The sequence below is a fragment of the Dunckerocampus dactyliophorus genome, chromosome 9 (genome assembly GCF_027744805.1).
Source record: "Dunckerocampus dactyliophorus isolate RoL2022-P2 chromosome 9, RoL_Ddac_1.1, whole genome shotgun sequence".
In the NCBI taxonomy this organism is placed as follows: Eukaryota; Metazoa; Chordata; class Actinopteri; order Syngnathiformes; family Syngnathidae; genus Dunckerocampus; species Dunckerocampus dactyliophorus.
Genome location: NC_072827.1, coordinates 6,240,547 through 6,260,480, shown reverse-complemented (window position 1 = coordinate 6,260,480; position 19,934 = coordinate 6,240,547). Strand labels below are relative to the sequence as shown.

Genomic DNA, 19,934 nt, shown 5'->3' with positions numbered 1-19,934 from the left:
CATTAGTAGATCTCAGTATGATGAAACTTTGGCTCCCTGCTAGGACTGTGTTTAGCTACTCAAATTCTCACAGGATTATTTCTGGGTATACACTACACCTCGGATATTGCCACCGCATTCTCTTCAGTCACGCACATCTTGTCATGGGCGGCCGTGGAACACGGCGAGTATTTTAGGATCCCAAATGCAGACAAGGGAGGCAGAAAGTACAAAAGAACAATTTAATATACAAAAGAGTCCAAAGCAAAAATACAAAGTACAAATAAGGAAAATCCAACAAGGTAAGAGTCCATAACAAAAAACACTAACAGCAAAAGGCTGTTAGGATAAAACTAGAAATAACAAAAATACACTGCAGGCAAACCTTACAGGAGAAGATCACAAAAAGGGCTAGCAGGTAGGTACAGGTAAGCGGGGAGCCAGAGAGCAGGGTAAGGAGCAGGTACAGGGAGCAGGTTGTCAAGGAGTCAAGGAGTACAATCTGGCACCGGTCTGGAGTTTGGCTGGAGCTTAAGTAGGCCGGTGGTAATGAGCTGCAGGTGTGTGTAATTAGGGCTGGGTCATGTTCAGGGATGTGCTGCAACAAATAAACGACAGAGGGCAGCAGAGCAGAACACAGAACATGACAGTATGCCCCCCTCTTATAAGGCGCCGCCTGGCGGCTTACCTGGCTTGTCAGGATGGAGACGGTGGAAGTCGCTAATGAGGGACGGATCCAAGATAAGGGAGCGGGAGATCCATGAACGCTCCTCAGGACCATAACCTTCCCAGTCGACCAGATACTGGAACCCTCTGCCCCTCCTTCGGGAGTCCAAAATGGCATTCACAGTGTAGGCTGGGTGGCCATCGATCAGGCGCGGCGGGGGCGGAGCCTCGACCGGAGGGCACAGGTGACTGGTAGATACAGGCTTGAGACAGGAGACGTGGAACACTGGGTGTACTTTGAGACTGGATGGCAGTTTGAGTCTCACGGAGGAGGGGTTGATGATGGAGTCCACAGTGTAGGGACCCACAAATCTGGGCGCCAGCTTCCTATTAGTCCCTGCTAAAGGTAAGTCCTTGGATGATAACCAGACCTCATCGCCAACCTGATAAGTGGGAGCTGGGATCCTGTGACGGTCAGCCAGCCGTCGATTTCGTGCCGCCGTGCGGCCTAGTGCAGCGACTGTCTCTCTCCAAATCCTCCGGGCTCGGCGTAGATGAACCTGCACGGATGGCACTGCAACTTCCGCCTCCTGTGAAGGGAACAGTGGGGGCTGATATCCGTAAGCGACCTTAAAGGGTGACATACCTGTGGCAGAGCTGACAAGCGTGTTGTGTGCGTACTCCACCCAGGGGAGGTGGGGGGCCCAGGAAGATGGATGCCGGTGACAAACGCAACGAAGGGCAGCCTCCAGGTCCTGGTTGGCCCGCTCTGTCTGGCCGTTGGTCTGGGGATGGTGACCGGAAGAAAGACTGACCGAGGCCCCCAGCATCTTGCAGAATGCCTTCCAGACTCTGGACGTGAACTGGGGGCCCCTGTCTGAGACGATGTTCGTGGGAATGCCGTGAATACGAAAAATGTGTCTCACCAGCAGACGAGCTGTGTCCAGGGATGTAGGTAGTCCAGGTAGTGCAATGAAATGAGCCATCTTAGAAAACCGGTCCACAATGTTCAATACTGTCGTGTTCCCCCTAGAGGCAGGTAAACCGGTAATGGTTAACGAGGAGAAGCGGCATAGAAAATGGATGGATGGATAATAATGAGGATTTTTAGATGTAATAATTGTGTGCTTGTCAGATCTACAACTACGCAGACACCCAGATGACGCACATCATCTACCCAGACGACATGGAGGTGCTGCACTTCCCTACACAGGTGAGACCCCTCGCAGCGTCCATCTCATCGTCTCCTCCCTCCTCCCGCAGAGAGGCACTTCCCCGACGGCAGCAAGGAGAGCGTTCTGACGGAGTGAAGCGAGATCCGTTTCAACAACGGCCAGTCGAGGTCCACACGGCCGACTACAGGATGAGATGGTATCCAGACGGCACCATGAAGACCATCTACTCTACTCACAAAGTACTGCTGTCATAAATTTATTTATTTATTCTCATCTTTTATCCTAACATTGTCTGGCGACCAGTCCAGTGTGCACCCCGCCGTTCGCCCAAAGTCAGCTGGGATAGGCTCCAGCATACCTCCGTGACTCTAGTGAGGATTAAGCGGCATAGAAATGAATTGATATCCTCATGACTTTATTCTCATTGCAACTTCATTGTCTTAAAATATTGTTTTCTCTAAATATTGCGAGTTAATTCTCATGAAATGTGGAATTTATTGTTGTCATGTAACAACTTTGTAGTTTGTCTTTGTAGTTGAATGACGTAGATTCTCTGAAATGGCTTAATTCTAATACTTGTTGGTAGCACGTGGAGCATCTGGTCTTGTTCGTATTTTTGTCAGACTCACCGACCTCCTCGCTGCAGCCTTTGTTCAAGTCATCCAAGTGCCAACCAAAGTGACCCGCGTGCCGCAGCCTTTAAAATATCAGAAAATAAACGACCACTGTTTTAGAGTTTGAAAAAAAATGTAGTTGATATTTGAAGTTGGAAGTTTTTTGTAGTGAATGAAATGTTTTTGTGTTTTTCATGATCTGTGACGATTCTATTTAGTAAAAATGTTGAAGGTGTTTATTTTCTAAGCTGAGTGACGTTTATTCTCTGAATTGAGATGTTTCACGTGTCAATCAGGAGAGTCGGGATGCGTTCAATAACAACAGACTTTAATGGCACAGCCGTCTGTATCGTGCAAAACTGAGAACAAACTCAGAGCACAGACGAGTGATAAAGTGTAAAACGGTGAAAGAAAGAAAACCTTCTGAGAATGCGCCTCTGCCAAACTGTTTCAGTGAAGACAAAAGTGGGGAAAACAATATACATTTGTTTACAAATGTTGTAGTCTTTTGAATGCATATTGTTTTCAGAAGCCAAACTCTTTACTTAATTGTCCCCAGCAACTAAGAAATCTGACCAGAAATGGACTTAGGAGACCAAGTGGGGGTTAAATCGCTGTTGTGGATGTCATACAACTTCATGTCAAAAAATACAAACTATCCATTTAAGTCCCCATCTTGGTTGTTAAGCAGTTCCGAGTCCGTGCAAGGATACGACATTGGCTGCTTTAAAAAAGAGGCGTCTAGTACCTCCACTGAGGCCATGAGGTTGCCGTCCAGCAGGTCCATCATGGTCAGTGTGGCTTTCATGCTTCACTCTGGACGGTAGGAAAGCACCTCGTCTTCCAGTTGAATCCAGCCACGTGGGCCTTGAGAACCTGGACGGGGAACCGCAGCAGCTCCACGGGCATCTGACGCAGCCTGACAAGAAGAACAGGTGTTCTAGTTAGATATGCTGCAGTGCCTCACTTGGACCTTCAGCATCGCCTCCTGAGGGCCCGTCAGACCCTGGAGAAGTGTGGGGACGCCTTCCCATTCAATAACATGACAAAGTGTCTCCAAACTTATGACTGATACTGGATGCTCAAGCACCTCTGTGTCCATGTCCCACACGTCTAGAATGGTGACAGCAGATGGCAGGGAAGGTGTCTGCAGACCACGACACATTTACATGAAACACACACACACCTTCAGCGCTGTGGAGTCCATGAAAGCATGTTTGTGGTGACACAGGATGGTGTTGAGGCTCATTCCATCTATGACGAGCTCAACTGCCAGAGGTTCCCTGGGGTCAGTGGGCACCTCCTGCGCATGTACACACACACACACACACACACACACACAGTCTTATAGAGTTGATTCCATGAAGCCTACAGAATGTTGTCACACAGCAGACTCAGAGTTGTGGGGAGAACATGCTTCTCAGACCTGGATGGTAATGACAGCTGAGTCTAACTGCAGCTTTACCTTGTTGCCGTGGTAACGGTGCTTCACCTGTTTCCAGGCAGCACAGATACAAAATCACTGCTGGTCAATCAAATTAGATTAAGTTAGTGGACGTTTTAGCTGATAGAAAGGAAAAGTGCACTTTCTTAAAATGTTGCCCATCATCCACAATCCTTATGTGAAACAGGACCACACGTGTCTCTTTTCTGTGCATTCCAAAGAGGAAAAAAGCTAAAAAACAGCTAGTATGTGGGAGCTCACAACGCACGTAACGGGGACACACCTATTTCAACTATAAAGCCCTCAAGAAATGTCAACAATTTTTAATTTACAGGGCTGACCTGTAGATAAACCAAGTTACAGCAACCTTGTTATTGTAGCAGCTAACAGTACAACTATTTGTCTGGCGTAGTGACGCAGCGTCTCACGCTGCTACCGAGATGTAACGGGTTCACTCCAAAACAATGCGATAGGACACCAATCTGTACTGACTAGGAAACAAGAACAAGCATAGGAACAACTATGACGAGACAACCAAATTATCTGTAAAGTATTAGCCCGCATTGCATGTTTTCTTTCCACACGGTAGATGGACAGTGTTGTGATATCATGTGCTTTGTGCTCCATGTATCACAATCAACATCATGGTGACTTGGTGAGTTGTCTGTCTGGTCCAGCTGGCCTGGGGCGTCTTTTCCAGTTTATTTTGGGTAGGAGGAAAAAAGTTTCGATCCCTGCAGGGTTTGTTAGCGCTAACAATTCTTGGTTGCTTGTGATGCAATCTCTTGGAGCAATGTCCGCCATACACACCAAGCCTTTCCAACTGTCAGGTTCAAGCAACCTAAAACATTCTAAACACACTAAGAAAGAAGAAAGAAGACAACAAGATTGCTTTTACTCACGAGGAGAACAGACAGAGATGTACTCAGTTTACAACCTCGATCCGTTCTGAGTAAACTCTGCGTTCTCCTCCCTTTTATTCTGTTGGGGATTCCCTAGTTACACAGAGCACGTTGCAGCTCTAAGGGGAGGGGGAGCACAACAGCTGCAACGTGACAATACAATCTGTATCTAACTGTGTATGTGTATGTGGGGGTGTGTGTGTGTGTGTGTTCACACAAACAAACAATCAGGAGTGTGAATCTGTAAACATGCAGCAGGCTCACAAACAGGAGGTTCAAAAGGTCCGGTGGATAAGATGAAGGCACATCATAAATCCAACAGTTACACCAGAACATTCCAAGCATCTGTTCTTTAGCGGTTCCTGTTTGTTCTTCTTGATCTACCAAGAGTCTCTGTGGATGAGTGCATAGAAAAGATAACAAGTAATCATGACTAAGGAAGGAGTTCCTTCATCTTCTTCTCCGTAGCCCCATAAAACTTTACTGCTCAGACACACACACATACAGAGGTTATAGTGGTTCAAACAAAGGAAGATACATTCTTTAAGACAAATATATGATAACATTTATATACATTTCTCCAACACCAACCATGGTGGGCTCAGTGCAACATTTGCAACACATTGATATCATGCAAAGGAGGGTGCCCCACCAACATAGCTCGTCTTTGATGCGCTACGCCAGACTTCCTCCAAGCAGTCAGAATCAGGGAAGTCAAACAATAAATGGCGTCTGTCTCATGCTGATGTACGCAGGGTTGGAGGATCAGAAGACGCAATGAAGAAAAACAAGACGGACTGCACCTTTCCCGGATGTGGGATACTCGGGCCTCACCCGGGGGAGGGGCTCGCAGGTGAGCGCCTGGTGGTCGGGCTTTCACCAGTGGGGTCTAGTCCAAAGAAGCCACATGGGATTTCCAGCCCCCGTAGACCCACCGACTGCGGGGGATAGCATCAGGGTCCGCTGCAACGTGGTTTGGGAGACGGGCGCCCGGGTGACCTGGTCTTCACCTGGTCTTTCCCTACGCCTTCTGGTTGGAGAAAAGGTCCTGACTGTCGTTTGTGTGTACGTGCCAAACGGCAGTTCAGAGTACCAAGCCTTCTTGGAGTCCATCAGAGGGGTGCTGGAGAGCACTCCAGTTGGTGACTCCGTGGTTCTACTGGGAGACTTCAGCGCGTGACCTGGAGGGGTGTGATTGGGAGGAACGGCCTCCCCGACCTGAACCTGTGCGCTGTGATGTTATTGGACTTCTGTGCGAACCAGTTTATCCACCACAAACACCATGGTCCAACATAAGGATGTCCACAGGTGCACTTGGCAGCAGGACACCCTAGGCCACAGGTCTGTGATCGACTGCGTGTTCTGGACACGCGAGTGAAGGGAGGGGCTGTGGCCCCACCTATAAATCTTGCGTACACACAAAATGCGGCCAAAAATTTCCATTCGGCTTTTTCCACGGCAAGTATGGTACCTCTTAAAACACAACCTGACGCGAGAACGTGCGTAATGCTACGCTACACACCCCCACACACACGCCCACAGCATCTCAGTATGTGGAATGAAATTATGGAAGGGACTGAGCAAGCAACTCAAAGCACCAAGATGAGCGATATGAAGAAACAGTACAAGCAGTTGATGTTTGCTAAACACAAGGAAGAAGAGTCTTGAATTTGTTATGTTTGTTTTTATTTACATATTATATTGATTGTTATTGGTTGTGATTGTGGAAAAACTTTGACAATTATATGGCCATAGTGTTACATTTCCCTTTTCTATGTATTAAAAAGATCACATGACATACAGGAAGTGAATAAAGGTACAGCAACAGATGTGAAACGGGGGGGGGGTTAGGATTAAATAAGCTTTGTTTCTTCCTACTCCTTTTGTCAACGTATGATTCATACGTCCCGCATCCGTGGGAAGTAAGTTAGGCAATCGTTGACACCCGTTAACACACGTTATTTGTAAGTTACGTACAAGTCGTAATACGTCAACATACCTGGAGACAAAACTGTCTTTTTGGCGAGCGTTGGCTGAGAGGAGGTGGAGGCTGTTGTGTTTGCATTTGCAGATAAATTTGCAGCTTGACCAGTAGAGGGCACTGTGACACTGGGAATGGAAGTAACATTTTATTTTTTGCTCTTTGTCTGAGAGAAACAATGCACGTTTTAATCAAGCATTATTGATCACGTCAACATAAAGTGCATAGGAGTATTTACATTCAAAAAGAATGGAGACATACGGCATGTTACTGTCCAAGTTAGCGTTTGCTGGAAACGTGTTTTTGTTATCCAACTGTTAATTCTTAATGGCCATGGTTTGATGCACTGTTAGTGTCATTTGTAAGGCATTAATAAAGGTGATTGAAAAAAAGTTGGTTCCATTCCCATTCCCGACTTGTACGTAACTTACAAATAACGTGTGTGAACGGGTGTCAACGATCGCCTACCTTATTGCAAACGGATGCGGGACAAACTGGGACCAAAAAAAGGCCCTGGACTTTTTCCCCAAATAGGCCCACCATTTGGGGGGCAGTTTGGGGGGTCTATATGGTTTTCAAATAGGTTCCAGGCCAACGCATTAACTAACTGCGGCGCATAAAGAAATAAATTTGCGGTCATTTACCGTGTCTCCTTATTTTAAATGTAGCGTATTTGTCAAATTCACAGCGTGTTTTTATGAGGGCAATAAGCCATTATTTATCATCGTCAGCTGATTATCAGAGTAGTCAATTGAGTATCCTACATAACGTCGCTTACCAGTACCTCCTCTTTATGTTTTTTCCGTCTGTCTTGAACGATTGTGTGTCTACTGGTACTACTGACTGGATAAGAGGGTGTGCGTAGGGGGTAAGGAGTTATGCTGAAGGCAGTATTGACAGATGGCTAGTCGTGTATTATATGAATGGAGTCTTTTAGCTGGTATTGTAAAGTCCACTGAGGGATTTAAGTAAGCTGACAGGGCCCTTAAGGTTGGGAAGGTGGATTGAAGGGCAGGGAAAAGAAGAGTAGTGCTTGTTGCTGTATAGTGTGTTTACCTGGAATTGTGTTTTGTGTGTTTTTTGGCCTATCAAGTGTAGTCCTGGCGCGGCCGCAGGTGTTTGCCTCGGCGTTGTGCTGTGTCAGGTTGTAACACACAGTCATTATTATATTGACCCACATTTCTGCCGGCTAGTAAATTATGAAGTATACTCACCTTCGGTGGGCTAGTCATTCATTTATAGAAGTTAGTTTCTCTTTCTTGGATAAAAACTGCGGGTCCGTTTTGAGGACGAGGGAGAGAAAATCTGAGTGATGATATGAGCTACACCTGAGACAGCGCATTCTAGGGAGAATGGCCTGCTAGAACACAAAGATCTTACCATACCGCTCATTTAAAATCCTAAACTACAGGAGAGGTCTGCTCGGGTAACTTATTTGTTTGCACGCATCGTTCAAGGAAAAACGGTGGGCCATCCCGCGGTGGTGACCCCACTCGCAAGTAACGTCGAGGGTGGCCTAAAACAGCTGTGTACTAATTACTATTGCAATAGTAATTGTATTGTATACTAATTATTATTGCAATAGTAATTGTATCGTATACTAATTACTATTGCAATAGTAATTGTACTGTATACTAATTACTCAATTACTATTGCAAGAGTAATTGTACTGTATACTAATTACTATTGCAATAGTAATTGTATCGTATACTAATTACTATTGCAATAGTAATTGTATCGTATACTAATTGCTATTGCAATAGTAATTGTATCGTATACTAATTACTATTGCAATAGTAATCGTACTGTATACTAATTACTATTGCAATAGTAATTGTATCGTATACTAATTACTATTGCAATAGTAATTGTACTGTATACTAATTACTATTGCAATAGTAATTGTATCGTATACTAATTACTATTGCAATAGTAATGTATTGTATACTAATTACTATTGCAATAGTAATTGTATCGTATACTAATTACTATTGCAATAGTAATTGTATTGTATACTAATTACTATTGCAATAGTAATTGTACTGTATACTAATTACTATTGCAATAGTAATTGTATCGTATACTAATTACTATTGCAATAGTAATTGTATTGTATACTAATTATTATTGCAATAGTAATTGTATTGTATACTAATTACTATTGCAATAGTAATTGTATCGTATACTAACTAAAGCGCATGCACTTTACATAAAGTCAAATTCAGATTGAGCATGAAGTAACTTCAATTAAAATTGCGCATAAAAGTTGAATTAAGATTACATTTCAACTAAGTTGCGCATAAAAATGAGGCAAAAGAAAACTGCGCAGAACAAAAGTGTGTATGAAATGAATGAGTCAGTGTGGACCACGTATGTTTGATGTAAAAAGAGTGTGAGTGTAAGAAAAGGCCTACTTTGTATGTGCTGTGTGTGTGTGCGGGAGTGTGAGGCGCTATGTTTGAAAGGAATGTAAGATGGAAGGAAGTGTGCGAAGGAGTGAAATATTTACGACTGGTGCAGCGGTCGGAGTGTGGCAAGGATGTAAAATAGGACCTAAGGATAGTCGTAAGTAATCGCGGGAAAAAAATAGAGAGCTGTGGAAAACGTCAATACTGTTTATGAACAGGCTGTAGCTGAGCATACAACTCTCGGCATACAGGAATAACCCTGTTGGCTTACTTACTATTTCTGAGTGGAATCATTTGGTGCGTGATAGAAATGTTAGTTTAGCTAAAGCAATATATCCGAGGTCAATCTAAATAACGTTTCAAGATGAAATTAAAAACGGTGGAGCATATCGAAGGTACACAATTGAGAGTCAGAACTTACGTTAGATTAAACAAATAGAATTCAATTAATTTAAAAAGGAGGAGCGTGTTGAAAATAAATAATTGAGGGCTAAGACTTAAATTAAATGAAACAAATAAAAACTAATGAAAGAAGGCCAAGCATGTGTAAGTAATAATAGAGAAAAAAGACAGCCGAAATAGAAATAATAATTGTGCTGTCACAAAGTAAAAAAGAAATAGCTCAAGTATAATAAATTACTTAGATCTATCTATCCATTTTCTATGCTGATTCTCCTCACTAGAGTCACGGGGTATGCTGGAGCCTATCCCAGCTTTGGGAGAACGGCGGGTGCATCCTGGACTGGTCGCCAGACAATATTAGGATCAAAGATGAGAATAAATAAATACATTTATGACAACAAATGACTTGTTTTAATAGTAGAGTAGATGGTCTTCACGGTGCCGTCTGGATGCTCTCATCCTGTAGTCGGCCGTGTGGACCTCGACTGGCCGTTGTTGAAACGGATCTCCTTGGTGCCGTCTCTGCGGGGGACGACACGACTGACGTGAACACCCGGCGTGGATGGCGGCGGGAAGCTAATGAAACCCGCCCTGTTTTGCACCTGCCCGCACCGGGGCTCAAACACATGACCTTCGTAATGGGAGGCGAGGGCGCTGACCACGCGACTAAAAGCCCGGACTGTCGGCCGCGTGTTCAGCGCAGCTCTTGAGGCAGAGGGAGTGAGGTTTATAAAACGTACACTCGCACAGCCTCACAGGCTGGCATCCGTTACACTAAGCCGACGTGCCTACGTACGGTTTCACGTGCATGACGGTGCCGTCCTTCAGCACGCTCTCCTTGCTGCCGTCGGGGAAAACGTTGGTCAGCGTCTCGTCCGCATCCCAGACCTCCTTGTGGCCGTCTGGGAAGTGCCTCTCTGCGGGAGGAGGGAGGAGATGATGATGAGATGGACGCTGCCTGAAAGGTCTTGAGTGATGACGTGGGAGGTGTCTCACCTGTGTAGTTGTTGGGGAAGTGCAGCACCTCCACGCCGTCTGGGTAGATGATGTGCGTCGTCTGGATGTCTGCGTAGTTGTAGATCTGACAAGCATACAATTATTACATCTAAAAATCCTCATTATTATTATTATTATAATTTTTAATGGGTCCAAGGGTCCACTCATCAAGTGGACTTACCACTCTGTGGTCGGGCGTTAAATCAAGGGTGTCGCCGTTGTCAAAAGCGATTGTGAGCGTGGCGCCGTCCGATGAAAGCTTGGTCCTGGTCCCGTCGGGGAAGATGCCGATGTAAGCACCGCTGGCCAGGAACTTCTCCACCTGAAATGATCACCTTTCACTTTAGACAGAGTGGCCACGAGTTATGTTTGTGCTCTTTTTGCATGACTTTGCAACAACCACCAGAGGGCGCAGTTCATTCAGACCCACGGAGGAGACGATACAGAGAAGGAATACAACCTCTGAAGCTAAAATAAATTGATGAGGTTTGGTGAAGCCATCACACCATTACTGCAACACAGACTGGTAGTGTGAAGTGCATGGAGTGAGGTTCCCCAGGGTGAGGAAGTTAGCACCTTAATAACAAGCTAACCTGTCGATGTTTCTTGGCATCTGTCAGCATATGATATCCCAACTGCAATCATCATTTTATTCAACCTCAATACGAAGATGTTTATCTCTGAGCCTCAGGTTCTTCTTTTTTATGTATTTGTTTGTGCAATTAATGTTGCAAATTCCTAGAATATAATTTATCTTTTTTTTTAATAAATATGCAAATATTTTCATTATGACAAATGTATTGAGTTGTGGACTCCTGTAGAGCAGCGACACACGATTACCCGCACAGAAAGCTTTCTAGATCTTCCAGACTCTGCACCTCTTCCTGCAGTGTTTCCTGCCTCCCGCCCAAACGGTCTGTGTAATTTACTCCACCACCGGCCCTCCTCTTGGTACGCCTCCCGCTGAGCCCACCTCGCCGTGATCGGTCACACTCCCGAGGACTTCCGGACAGCTGCCCTTTTGTCCGATTACTTACACCAAATAAACACAGTTGGGACACTGATGAATTGTTCCTCACAACTTGCTCTTCTGACTCTTCAACACGGCCAAGTCATGTCGAAAAGGCGTTGACAGATGAGCATGTTTTTCTCTTGCTGGCCGGGAATCAGCAACTCCAACCACTTCTGCCTGTTGCTTGCCTCTTTAGGCACACCCCAACAAACATTTCCTGGGAGCCACACGTGCTAACACCGTCAACAGAGCGAAGCAGAGCGGGGCTGCTGGGCATTCCCGTATAAGGGCAACATAAGTCCGGGTTGCATTGAGTGTAAAAACAAAAAAAAAACTGCCTTCAGGTCTCACTTCCAAATGCGCAAACCTCATCGTATGACACGCTGGCATCGTTTAACACGAGGATACAACATTGGAACAACATTTATAGGTCAGAAAAGAGGAAAAGGATAAGTTAATATTTTCTGCCATGACAAACATTTCAATTATTTCATGTTTAAATTATGTTATTTATATTTTGTCTTTAGTATTTTCTGCAATATTTAATGTTCAGATTAGATGCATTGTTTTGTCTTTATTTTTTTCTGCCATTTAAAAGGTAGATAAAAACGTTTTTCAATGACGGTAAGTAAACCCATTGTGCATGAGATATTTTCCCCTATTATCTAGAAGCAAGTGTGGATCTTTGCTGACCTCGCCATCAGGATACATGATGACCTCCTGAGCATCTTCTTCCTCGCTGCATTTGGTTGGTTTACTTGGCCTCACGGCTCTTGGCTGTGTAAGAATTATTAGTCATATTTACCAGTATTATTATTATATTCCATGACATTAGCACCTCTGTGAATTAGCAGAGTCAGTTAAGAGTGATGCCTCTTACCGGGGAGCAGCTATGTGAATGTGCTGGAATAGGCTGGCTGGTGGACACGTTCTGTTTGGCAGACCTCTGTGATGATGACGATGATGAGGGGCCTGCCTCGGAAGGCTTTCTTAGACTGTTCTCCATTGCTGCACACACACACACACACACACACACACACACACATCAGAAATAAAGTGTTACTGCAGTATATATCAATGATACATGACATATTTTTACATTTCACTCATCTTCTGCGACACCGAACAAAAAGCTGAAGTCAATCTTACCTTTGGGCTCGTGGTCAGGATGCCTGCTGTCCTTGGAGCTCCCTCTAGCGGCCGCTGCAGTACTGCAGCTTGGAGGGGCGACGCTCCCTCTGGAGTCCAGAGGACTCTTTTAGAAAGAAATATTACCACACAGGGCCACACAGAAAAATTCTAATCAGAGATCTCCAGAATAAAGTTGTAAATTCACGAGAATAAATCATACGTTTACAAGAAAAACAGAGAATGAAGTTGTACATTTAGAAGAAAAAGAAGTCCTACGTTACTACTTCTTGTAAATGTACAACTTTTTTCCTGCACTACTAGTCGTATTACGACGAGAATAAAGTTGTAAATCTACCAGAAAAAAGGCACACATTTATGAGAAAAAAGTGGTACATTTCTGAGAATAAAGTGGTCATATTAGGTGTGATGGTGTCATACGTGTCAGAGGAAAAATAGAGCACAGATCTTCAAGAAGAAAGGAAACTATCCTATCGCTTCAAGCAAGCTATTATTTATTAGGTGGCAGCAAAACAGAGCAGTTGAGCATTTAGCGTTTAGATTAGCATGTCTAGCCCTTCTCACTTCCACCTTCCTTAGAGTCCCTCCATGTAGAGAGTTGCGACACGACGAGTCAAAAAAATACGGTCACGTGACTCGCAGAGCCATCTTGGGGCCAAATTCGCATTTTACAGTATTCTTGGCCGTATTCTTGTTTATTCCCCAAAAATGCCGGGTTGTTGTGCATTTGGATGCACAAATAGACATGACAAGGGTTTCAAGCTTTACAGATTCCCTTCAGATGTCAACAGACGGACAATTTGGGAAAATAAAATCAACCGTTTGGGCTGGAAGCCGAACTCGTCTTCAAAGCTGTGCGAGGTAGGCTCTGTATATGTTACAATTTTTAATGTCACAATGTTTTGACAACGTGACAGAGCCACCTGGGGCGATGTTACTAAGTTTAAGGCATCATTTTTGGTTTTCACACACATACTGTGTTGTTTGTCCTCTGGAAGACTGGGGTGAATCTTTTCCAGGATATTGTCAATGTGCTGCATTTGTATCATGGCTTTTATACATCAGATTGGGTTGGTACTGGATGTATTTTGTCAGGTTTTTGGTCTTAATATTCAAGTGGAAAAACACTTGCTGCGGCTGTGCTTTAGGGTGTGATGAGGCTACAGCACCCTCTGTTGTATGCAAATACACTTTCCCCAAGACCAGTGGTGTCCAAAGTGGGGACCGGGGGCCATTGGTGACGGACTTGTCATTGTAAAAATAAAATAAACAAAAAAACCCCAGCAAAAATGTAAAAAAACAGTGCAAAAGGTTGAAATGTTGACACTACTAATGAATAATAACACCGTTTTTGAGCATAAAGTTGCAAAAACAAAACACTTACAGCCAGTTTGTCTCCTTTGCTAACAGAAGACACATATTTAGTGTTGCTCTCTGCTTCCAAAGACGTCTTTAGCAAGGATATGACACGAAGCCGCTTCAACGTGCACAAGTGACAAGAGAAGAGATGGAGAAAAGACGTTAGGACACGCTTCCGCCATACCACCTGCCTCTTTCATGAAGTAGTCACTTGGTCCTTCAGCTCGAGATTCTCCTGGCTGAGAGAGCCAATCTGATGGAGAAGGCGAGTGTACGTGCACAACCAGCTGCTCTCCTCCTTCCTCAGCTCCTCCTGCAGGGAGCTCAGCTGCTCCTTCAGCACCTGAAATCACATTTGTTTGCTGTTCAGTTGGTTCGGTACACAAAGTGTGCAGCACTCACTTCCTCGTTTATGTGTGAAACTTTGTGAAAACTTGTTGGTGCACAATAGAATAAATGTGAAAAAAACTGAAATTTATTTAAAAATATTTCAGTCAGATATAACTGATATTATTAGGTAGTAACATGATTGTAATTATTATTTTTTATGGAAAAAAATCTTTTTTTAAATGATTTCAATAATAAACCACTGAAGATAAAACACTGAAACCACTGCTCCATAAATCCCAGTTATTATTATCATGAATGTAAAAAATGTGTTTGTAATTACAAAATTCCATCAAACTTTATTTACACTAAATGCAAATTTGAGCCAGTCTTTTTACTCTATTACATTTATTATATGGCATGTTGTTATATTTTCGGTGTTGTATTTAATATATTGGTTTTATCTATCAACCATTTTTCTACTACCGGTAATTTTTCTTCTTTTAATTGTACAACACGTTGGGCAGCAGAGGTGGTGTAAAAATGTGCTTTGTAAATAAATACAACTTTACTACTTTCTGCAGTTGAGTAAATAAGATCTCATCTTACAAGACATGTGAAAGGAACGAGCACCTGGGAAGCACCTGGTTCCATGATGGTTGCTAAGTGGCAAACAAACACACGTTACCTGGATCTCCGTTCGTTCTTTCCTGTTGGGCGTGGCTCGCACGGCCGTGGCGTGTTTCTCAAACAGTTTGCGTTCCCTCTGCAGCTTCCTGGTTTCTTCTTTCTTGTAGTCCTCAAAGTGAGCCAGATTCCGTGCTCTCTGCTTCTCAAACGCCTCGCACTCCATCCTGGACACCACAAATGTGGACCACATACAAGTCAGGGGTAGAGGACAGGGGACGGTTCATATGTGGATCGTTTCGATCACCTGAGGCTCTTCTGCTTCTTCTCGATCTCTTCTCTGAGCTTGGCCATCGCCACGTTCTTCTTCTGGAGGCACTCGATCTCCATCTCCCTCACCTGTGTGAAACTGACACACACGCCTGCACGCACTAACACACAAAACTCTTAGATTAGTCCTGCAAACTACAAGCTACAACTACAAACTACAAGGTGCGATCCAGAGCAGATCCGGATTAAACTTGGTTTGACATTACAGCGTCTCCAATAGATTTGGTTCAAGTCGGATAAGTGCTCTTGCTTTAGACAGTAATCTAGTTGGGGCTGACTCAACAGCGCCTCTGCTGGGTGCAGCCAAGTAGTGCACTCCATTTGTCTTGACTCCAACGACAAAGATTTCGTACCTGCACTAAGATTGGTGCAGGTACGAAATCTTTGTCGTTGGAGTCCAGACTCAAAAGGAAATGAGCGCAGCGGAACCGCTTATGTCGTCTTCAGTCAGCCAGTCTGAGGGGTGTTGAGGCAAGCAGCTTCAACTGTATGTGACATGGAAGTATTATATCATTTGTTTGCCATTCTTTTTGAAGAGTAAGATTTGATGGTTATTTATGTTTGTTCTGATTGGCTGGGAGAAATCACATGCTTCTACTGTGGTGTCCAATTATGGTTGTAAAAACAAGTTTCAAGATGAGGTGTGACATATTGTTTTTGTGGTTTTGTGGTCCTGTTGCTGACAACTAGGGGTGTCACAAGACCTCGTGTCACAAGATCTCTCGTTCAGAAAACAACTGTCTCTTAGGCGCCAGGCCTGGGATGATAAATACATTCATTGATCACACAATCAATGAAAATGAAGGCCATAGATTTTTGTGTCTGTTTTCTTCCTCCCCCCATCCAAACAGGTAAGAAGAGAGTTCACTCTGTGCATTGATTTCAGCACTTTGGCACGTTTGCTCCATAGAACAAATGTTTTTTACGTAGCGGTGTTCGGTGTTTCTTAATGTTTTGAAAATCCTGGCTGTTTTTTTTTTTGTTGTTGTTGGACTGAAATTCCAAAGATCAGAGCTGTGCTAACCACGGACTGGATGCAGTCTGACAAGACTTCACTGGACAAGTTCAACTCCGATATTCCCCTCTTCCCAGGAGGGTGGTAGGAAGTAGGAGAGTTTCCTTCCCCTTTTTACCTGAGATCTAAGAGCACTCGTTTTTTGTCAGGCCTGACACAAAGACAATTGTACAAATCAAAAAATGTACAAAAAAAATATAAAAACTGATGCATCTAAGCCCTAAATGAATAGTTCAACACTTTGAACATCAAAGGTGAAAACTGACCACAGCTGCTTTTAGCTGAAAGGACAGTGGAACTTGAAAGACAAACTTAACACGGGACTTTTTCTTTTTTTCTTGTGACTTGTTCATGTCCACGTCTTCCAGACTTGGGTTGTTAGGGTTGACTTGCGTTTGAAAAAAATATATACTGCATTGTTTTTTAAATCTTGGTGTCTCTTGTGTTTGGAGGTATTATTCTCGCTATGTAGAGATGTCACTGACAACCTCCTTATGAATCTGAAGACACTGAAACCCTAAGTCTTGATTTGAGATCATTTGGAACTCGTAGATTTACAGATGATAGAGAAGTGGACCTTCCTGCTCAGTCAGGTACTTAAAGGGTTACACACAGAAAAGAGAAAGACGTGTGTTCATGTCTTACTACGAATTGGGGAGGGCAACATTCCAAAAAAGTGCAATTTTTCCTTGAACAATAAAAAGGCTCAAAAAAGCCCTTTACCTTAATTAAGAAGCCGATTTAAAACGATATTTGAAGGATAAGCAACTCCAAGGTCATTTACACTTCCCATTTTGTGTTTGAAGCCGACCAATCTTCATCTCATGTCTTTGTCATCGAACACCTCAGCATCAGACATATATTCCCATCGTCTTTGGTTCTAATCAATACGGCTTAATCCCATGTTCTGCAAGTTCTCTAGTTCATCTCCACGTGTTTCTTCCTCTCTGAAAACTAACGACACATCCCTCAAATCTTTGCTATAATCACTAAACATCTTCTATCTCGTCCACTCTCTCATGTTTGTTTACTTGTGAAGTTTGACTGCGCTGACGTCACTTGGCAAACGCCCTTAGTCGAAGAAGATGATTCCCAAAATGGTGGACGGCAGGTTCAAAAATGTAGATTTTACTAATTTAAAGTTCGATTTAAAAAAACAACAACATAGAACATAATTATAAAAAATATTTAACATATTTAAGCAAAGTTGAAAACTCATGTCAGTGACCCTTTAAAATTGACTAAAAAGATGAAATAAAATATTTCACTTTGTATTAAAGATGACCACCTTCATTGAATTAGGTACACAATGCAATGAGCAATGCAATTTATCACATCAATCAAAACTGTCACCTTTGAACATGACCAAACTTTTGAATTCACCTGAACTTTAGAAGTCTAGTATGTTCATTTCTTCTTACCTCCTCCTGACCTGGTGCTGCTGGGCGTCCAGCGGGACAAAAAGTCCACCTTGGAGTATGGAAGTCCGGCGGCCGGAGATACGAGACTCGTCCGAATGTACAGATGTTACACACATGAAGATGACACTTCAAGGTGTTCCGTTATGTTTATTGTCGCGCTGAAACATCAAAGAAGAAATAAACGGTCAGCACCGGTGTCTGGACTGAGTGGCACTTTGATTGCATCATATGTGCTCTCCTACTACCGTAGTTCCTGTGTAGACATCTTGGCATTCATATATTGGTACATCAGTTATAAAACTACATCTTCCATACACTTTTAAATTATAGCACATTTGAAAGTACATTTGACAATCAAAACACCTTTTAACAATAGCTATCACTGAAATGCTCATCCGTGCCGTTAGCCAACATTAGCCAAGCTAAGTACAGTATTAGTCAATGTTCGACACATATAACTAGCAATGTTGCAAAAGCAGTATTTTAGCGATGAAAAATATCCTGGCACGGAGCGTGCGGGCTCTGTAAGAAGAGTGCGTGCGACTGCGGTAAAGTTAGAAACACGTTCAAAGATTCGAACTTCCGCGATCAATAACTCACAATTGAATGTTTGTCACATTGCAAACCATCCCTCTTTTTAACCGTGGCAACACAAAGAGCTACAACCTATTTTTTTTTTTTATCAAAACGAGCGGTCTTCTGTGCAGTCTGACTTACATTGATCTCGACGAGAAGCCGGCAGAGAGACAGGAGAGCAGGGACCGTCGACAAATGTCTTCTTCTTCTTCGGTATTTTTGGAGGTTGGCATCAGTTGTCAACCCCTCAGTAAGAAACGTAGCTATTGGCTGTCCTAGATGTCGCTAAATGACGTCATTGGCTATTTTGCATGTTATTTGCATATAATGTGAGAGATTTAGGAAAAAACAGAACCTCCTAGGAGGGATAATAAAAGTGGGTAAAAGCACCTTGATATGTTTAGAACTACAAATAATAATGGTTATACTGAGTGGCCGCACGTTGGCCAAGCGGTTAGCACAGGGGTGGGCAAACTTTTTGACTCACGGGCTGCATTGAGTTAACAAAATTGGCCAGAGGGGGGAATACTATATATTTGATACACGCACACTATTTTAAGCTTATGATTCTAAAAGTCCACCTGGAATTATTTGTCTTATTTTATCTGTAAAAGTGTCATACAATCTGCTATACTGTGTTCTTTCAGAAGCACCAGAAACACCAGACCACATCATTTTTTTTTACCTAATAAGACACCCGAAATGGACATGGATAAAGGATGTGCGATATACAATGTGAACTATGAACAATAAAACATTGGCTATTAAAGAGTAGGTGACCATCCTTCCTTTTTTACTTCCCAGACAATGCAGTGGGTAGGTTAAGTTGTGCGTCACATATTTGTTGACTTGTGTTTGGCATCATGGGTGATGTAGTTGTCTGGATGGCTGCGTGTGACAAGCATCTTAAACCATCAAAAGATTGTCTCAGATTGACTCTGACTACTTGCAAGTCATGTTGCCAGCTTGCATGTTAAAGGTTATATTCCATACTTTGGAAGCAACTGGCGGGCCGGATTCAAAGGCTTGGCCGGCCGGGTGTGGCCCCCGGGCTGTAGTTTGCCCACCCCTGGGTTAGCATGATGGCCACACAGTCAGGAAATCAGGAAGACCTGGGTTCGAATCTCTGCTTGTGTGGGTTTTCTCCAGGTACCGTATTTTCACGACCATGAGTCTTAAATTTCCACCAAAACGGATGGGGCGGCTTATGATGCAGCTCGCCTTATGAGTGCACCGAGTTCCAAAATCTGTAAGTGCTGCTGTGTGACTTTGATGAGCGATTCGTTTGAATGACTGGGAGCATCTCCTCCCGACACGCTGCTTATATAGAAGAAAGGCGGACGTGACTGAGGACAGCATGCAGACGTTCAAGGGGGAAGGGTGGGCGTGAACGAGGACATGAAAGGCACACCCCCAGTACGGAAAAAGGTGTATTTATGAAACGGTGGGATCTATCCTCCCGGGCAAGGACTACCGTGGCGCAGAAATAACGTGAGTACATTGTTAAATACTTCTATAAAGTACAACCAAACTCGGTTTTGAGCTACATAG

General features: G+C 43.5%; 1 protein-coding gene across 7 annotated transcripts; it reads right to left on the bottom strand.

Annotated features, from left to right (window-relative positions):
* Positions 1-2,159: 2,159 nt before the first annotated feature.
* LOC129188227 (centromere protein J-like) lies at positions 2,160-18,629 on the bottom strand. Of its 7 annotated transcripts, none has more exons than XR_008572567.1 (13): positions 18,525-18,629; positions 15,349-17,965; positions 15,103-15,268; positions 14,299-14,430; positions 14,113-14,205; positions 12,729-12,834; positions 12,460-12,587; positions 12,273-12,356; positions 10,749-10,889; positions 10,568-10,652; positions 10,368-10,488; positions 3,621-3,737; positions 2,160-3,353 (listed from the first exon to the last, which is right to left on the bottom strand). XR_008572567.1 is itself a non-coding variant. In XM_054788440.1 (13 exons), the coding sequence occupies exons 2-13, from the start codon at positions 15,429-15,431 to the stop codon at positions 5,133-5,135; spliced, it is 1,290 nt and encodes a 429-aa protein (XP_054644415.1). In that variant the 5' UTR covers positions 15,432-17,965; positions 18,525-18,629; the 3' UTR covers positions 4,797-5,132. The 7 variants fall into 7 exon arrangements, 6 of the variants coding, with proteins under 6 accessions (XP_054644415.1, XP_054644420.1, XP_054644418.1 ...); XM_054788440.1 differs by lacking the exons at positions 2,160-3,353; positions 3,621-3,737 and adding exons at positions 4,797-5,173; positions 6,780-6,889; XM_054788443.1 differs by lacking the exons at positions 2,160-3,353; positions 3,621-3,737 and adding an exon at positions 5,206-6,889 and having other exon boundaries at positions 15,349-15,472; positions 17,770-17,965.
* Positions 18,630-19,934: the final 1,305 nt, after the last annotated feature.

Excerpts from the sequence above, each read along its gene's own strand:
- LOC129188227 (XM_054788440.1), bottom strand. The coding sequence starts at position 15,431 with ATGGAGATCGAGTGCCTCCAGAAGAAGAACGTGGCGATGGCCAAGCTC. Across the intron at positions 12,835-14,112 it reads GCAAAGGAGACAAACTGGCT|AGTCCTCTGGACTCCAGAGG; the intron begins GTAAGTGTTTTG and ends TCTTTCTAAAAG. Across the intron at positions 12,588-12,728 it reads TCCTGACCACGAGCCCAAAG|CAATGGAGAACAGTCTAAGA; the intron begins GTAAGATTGACT and ends GTGTGTGTGCAG.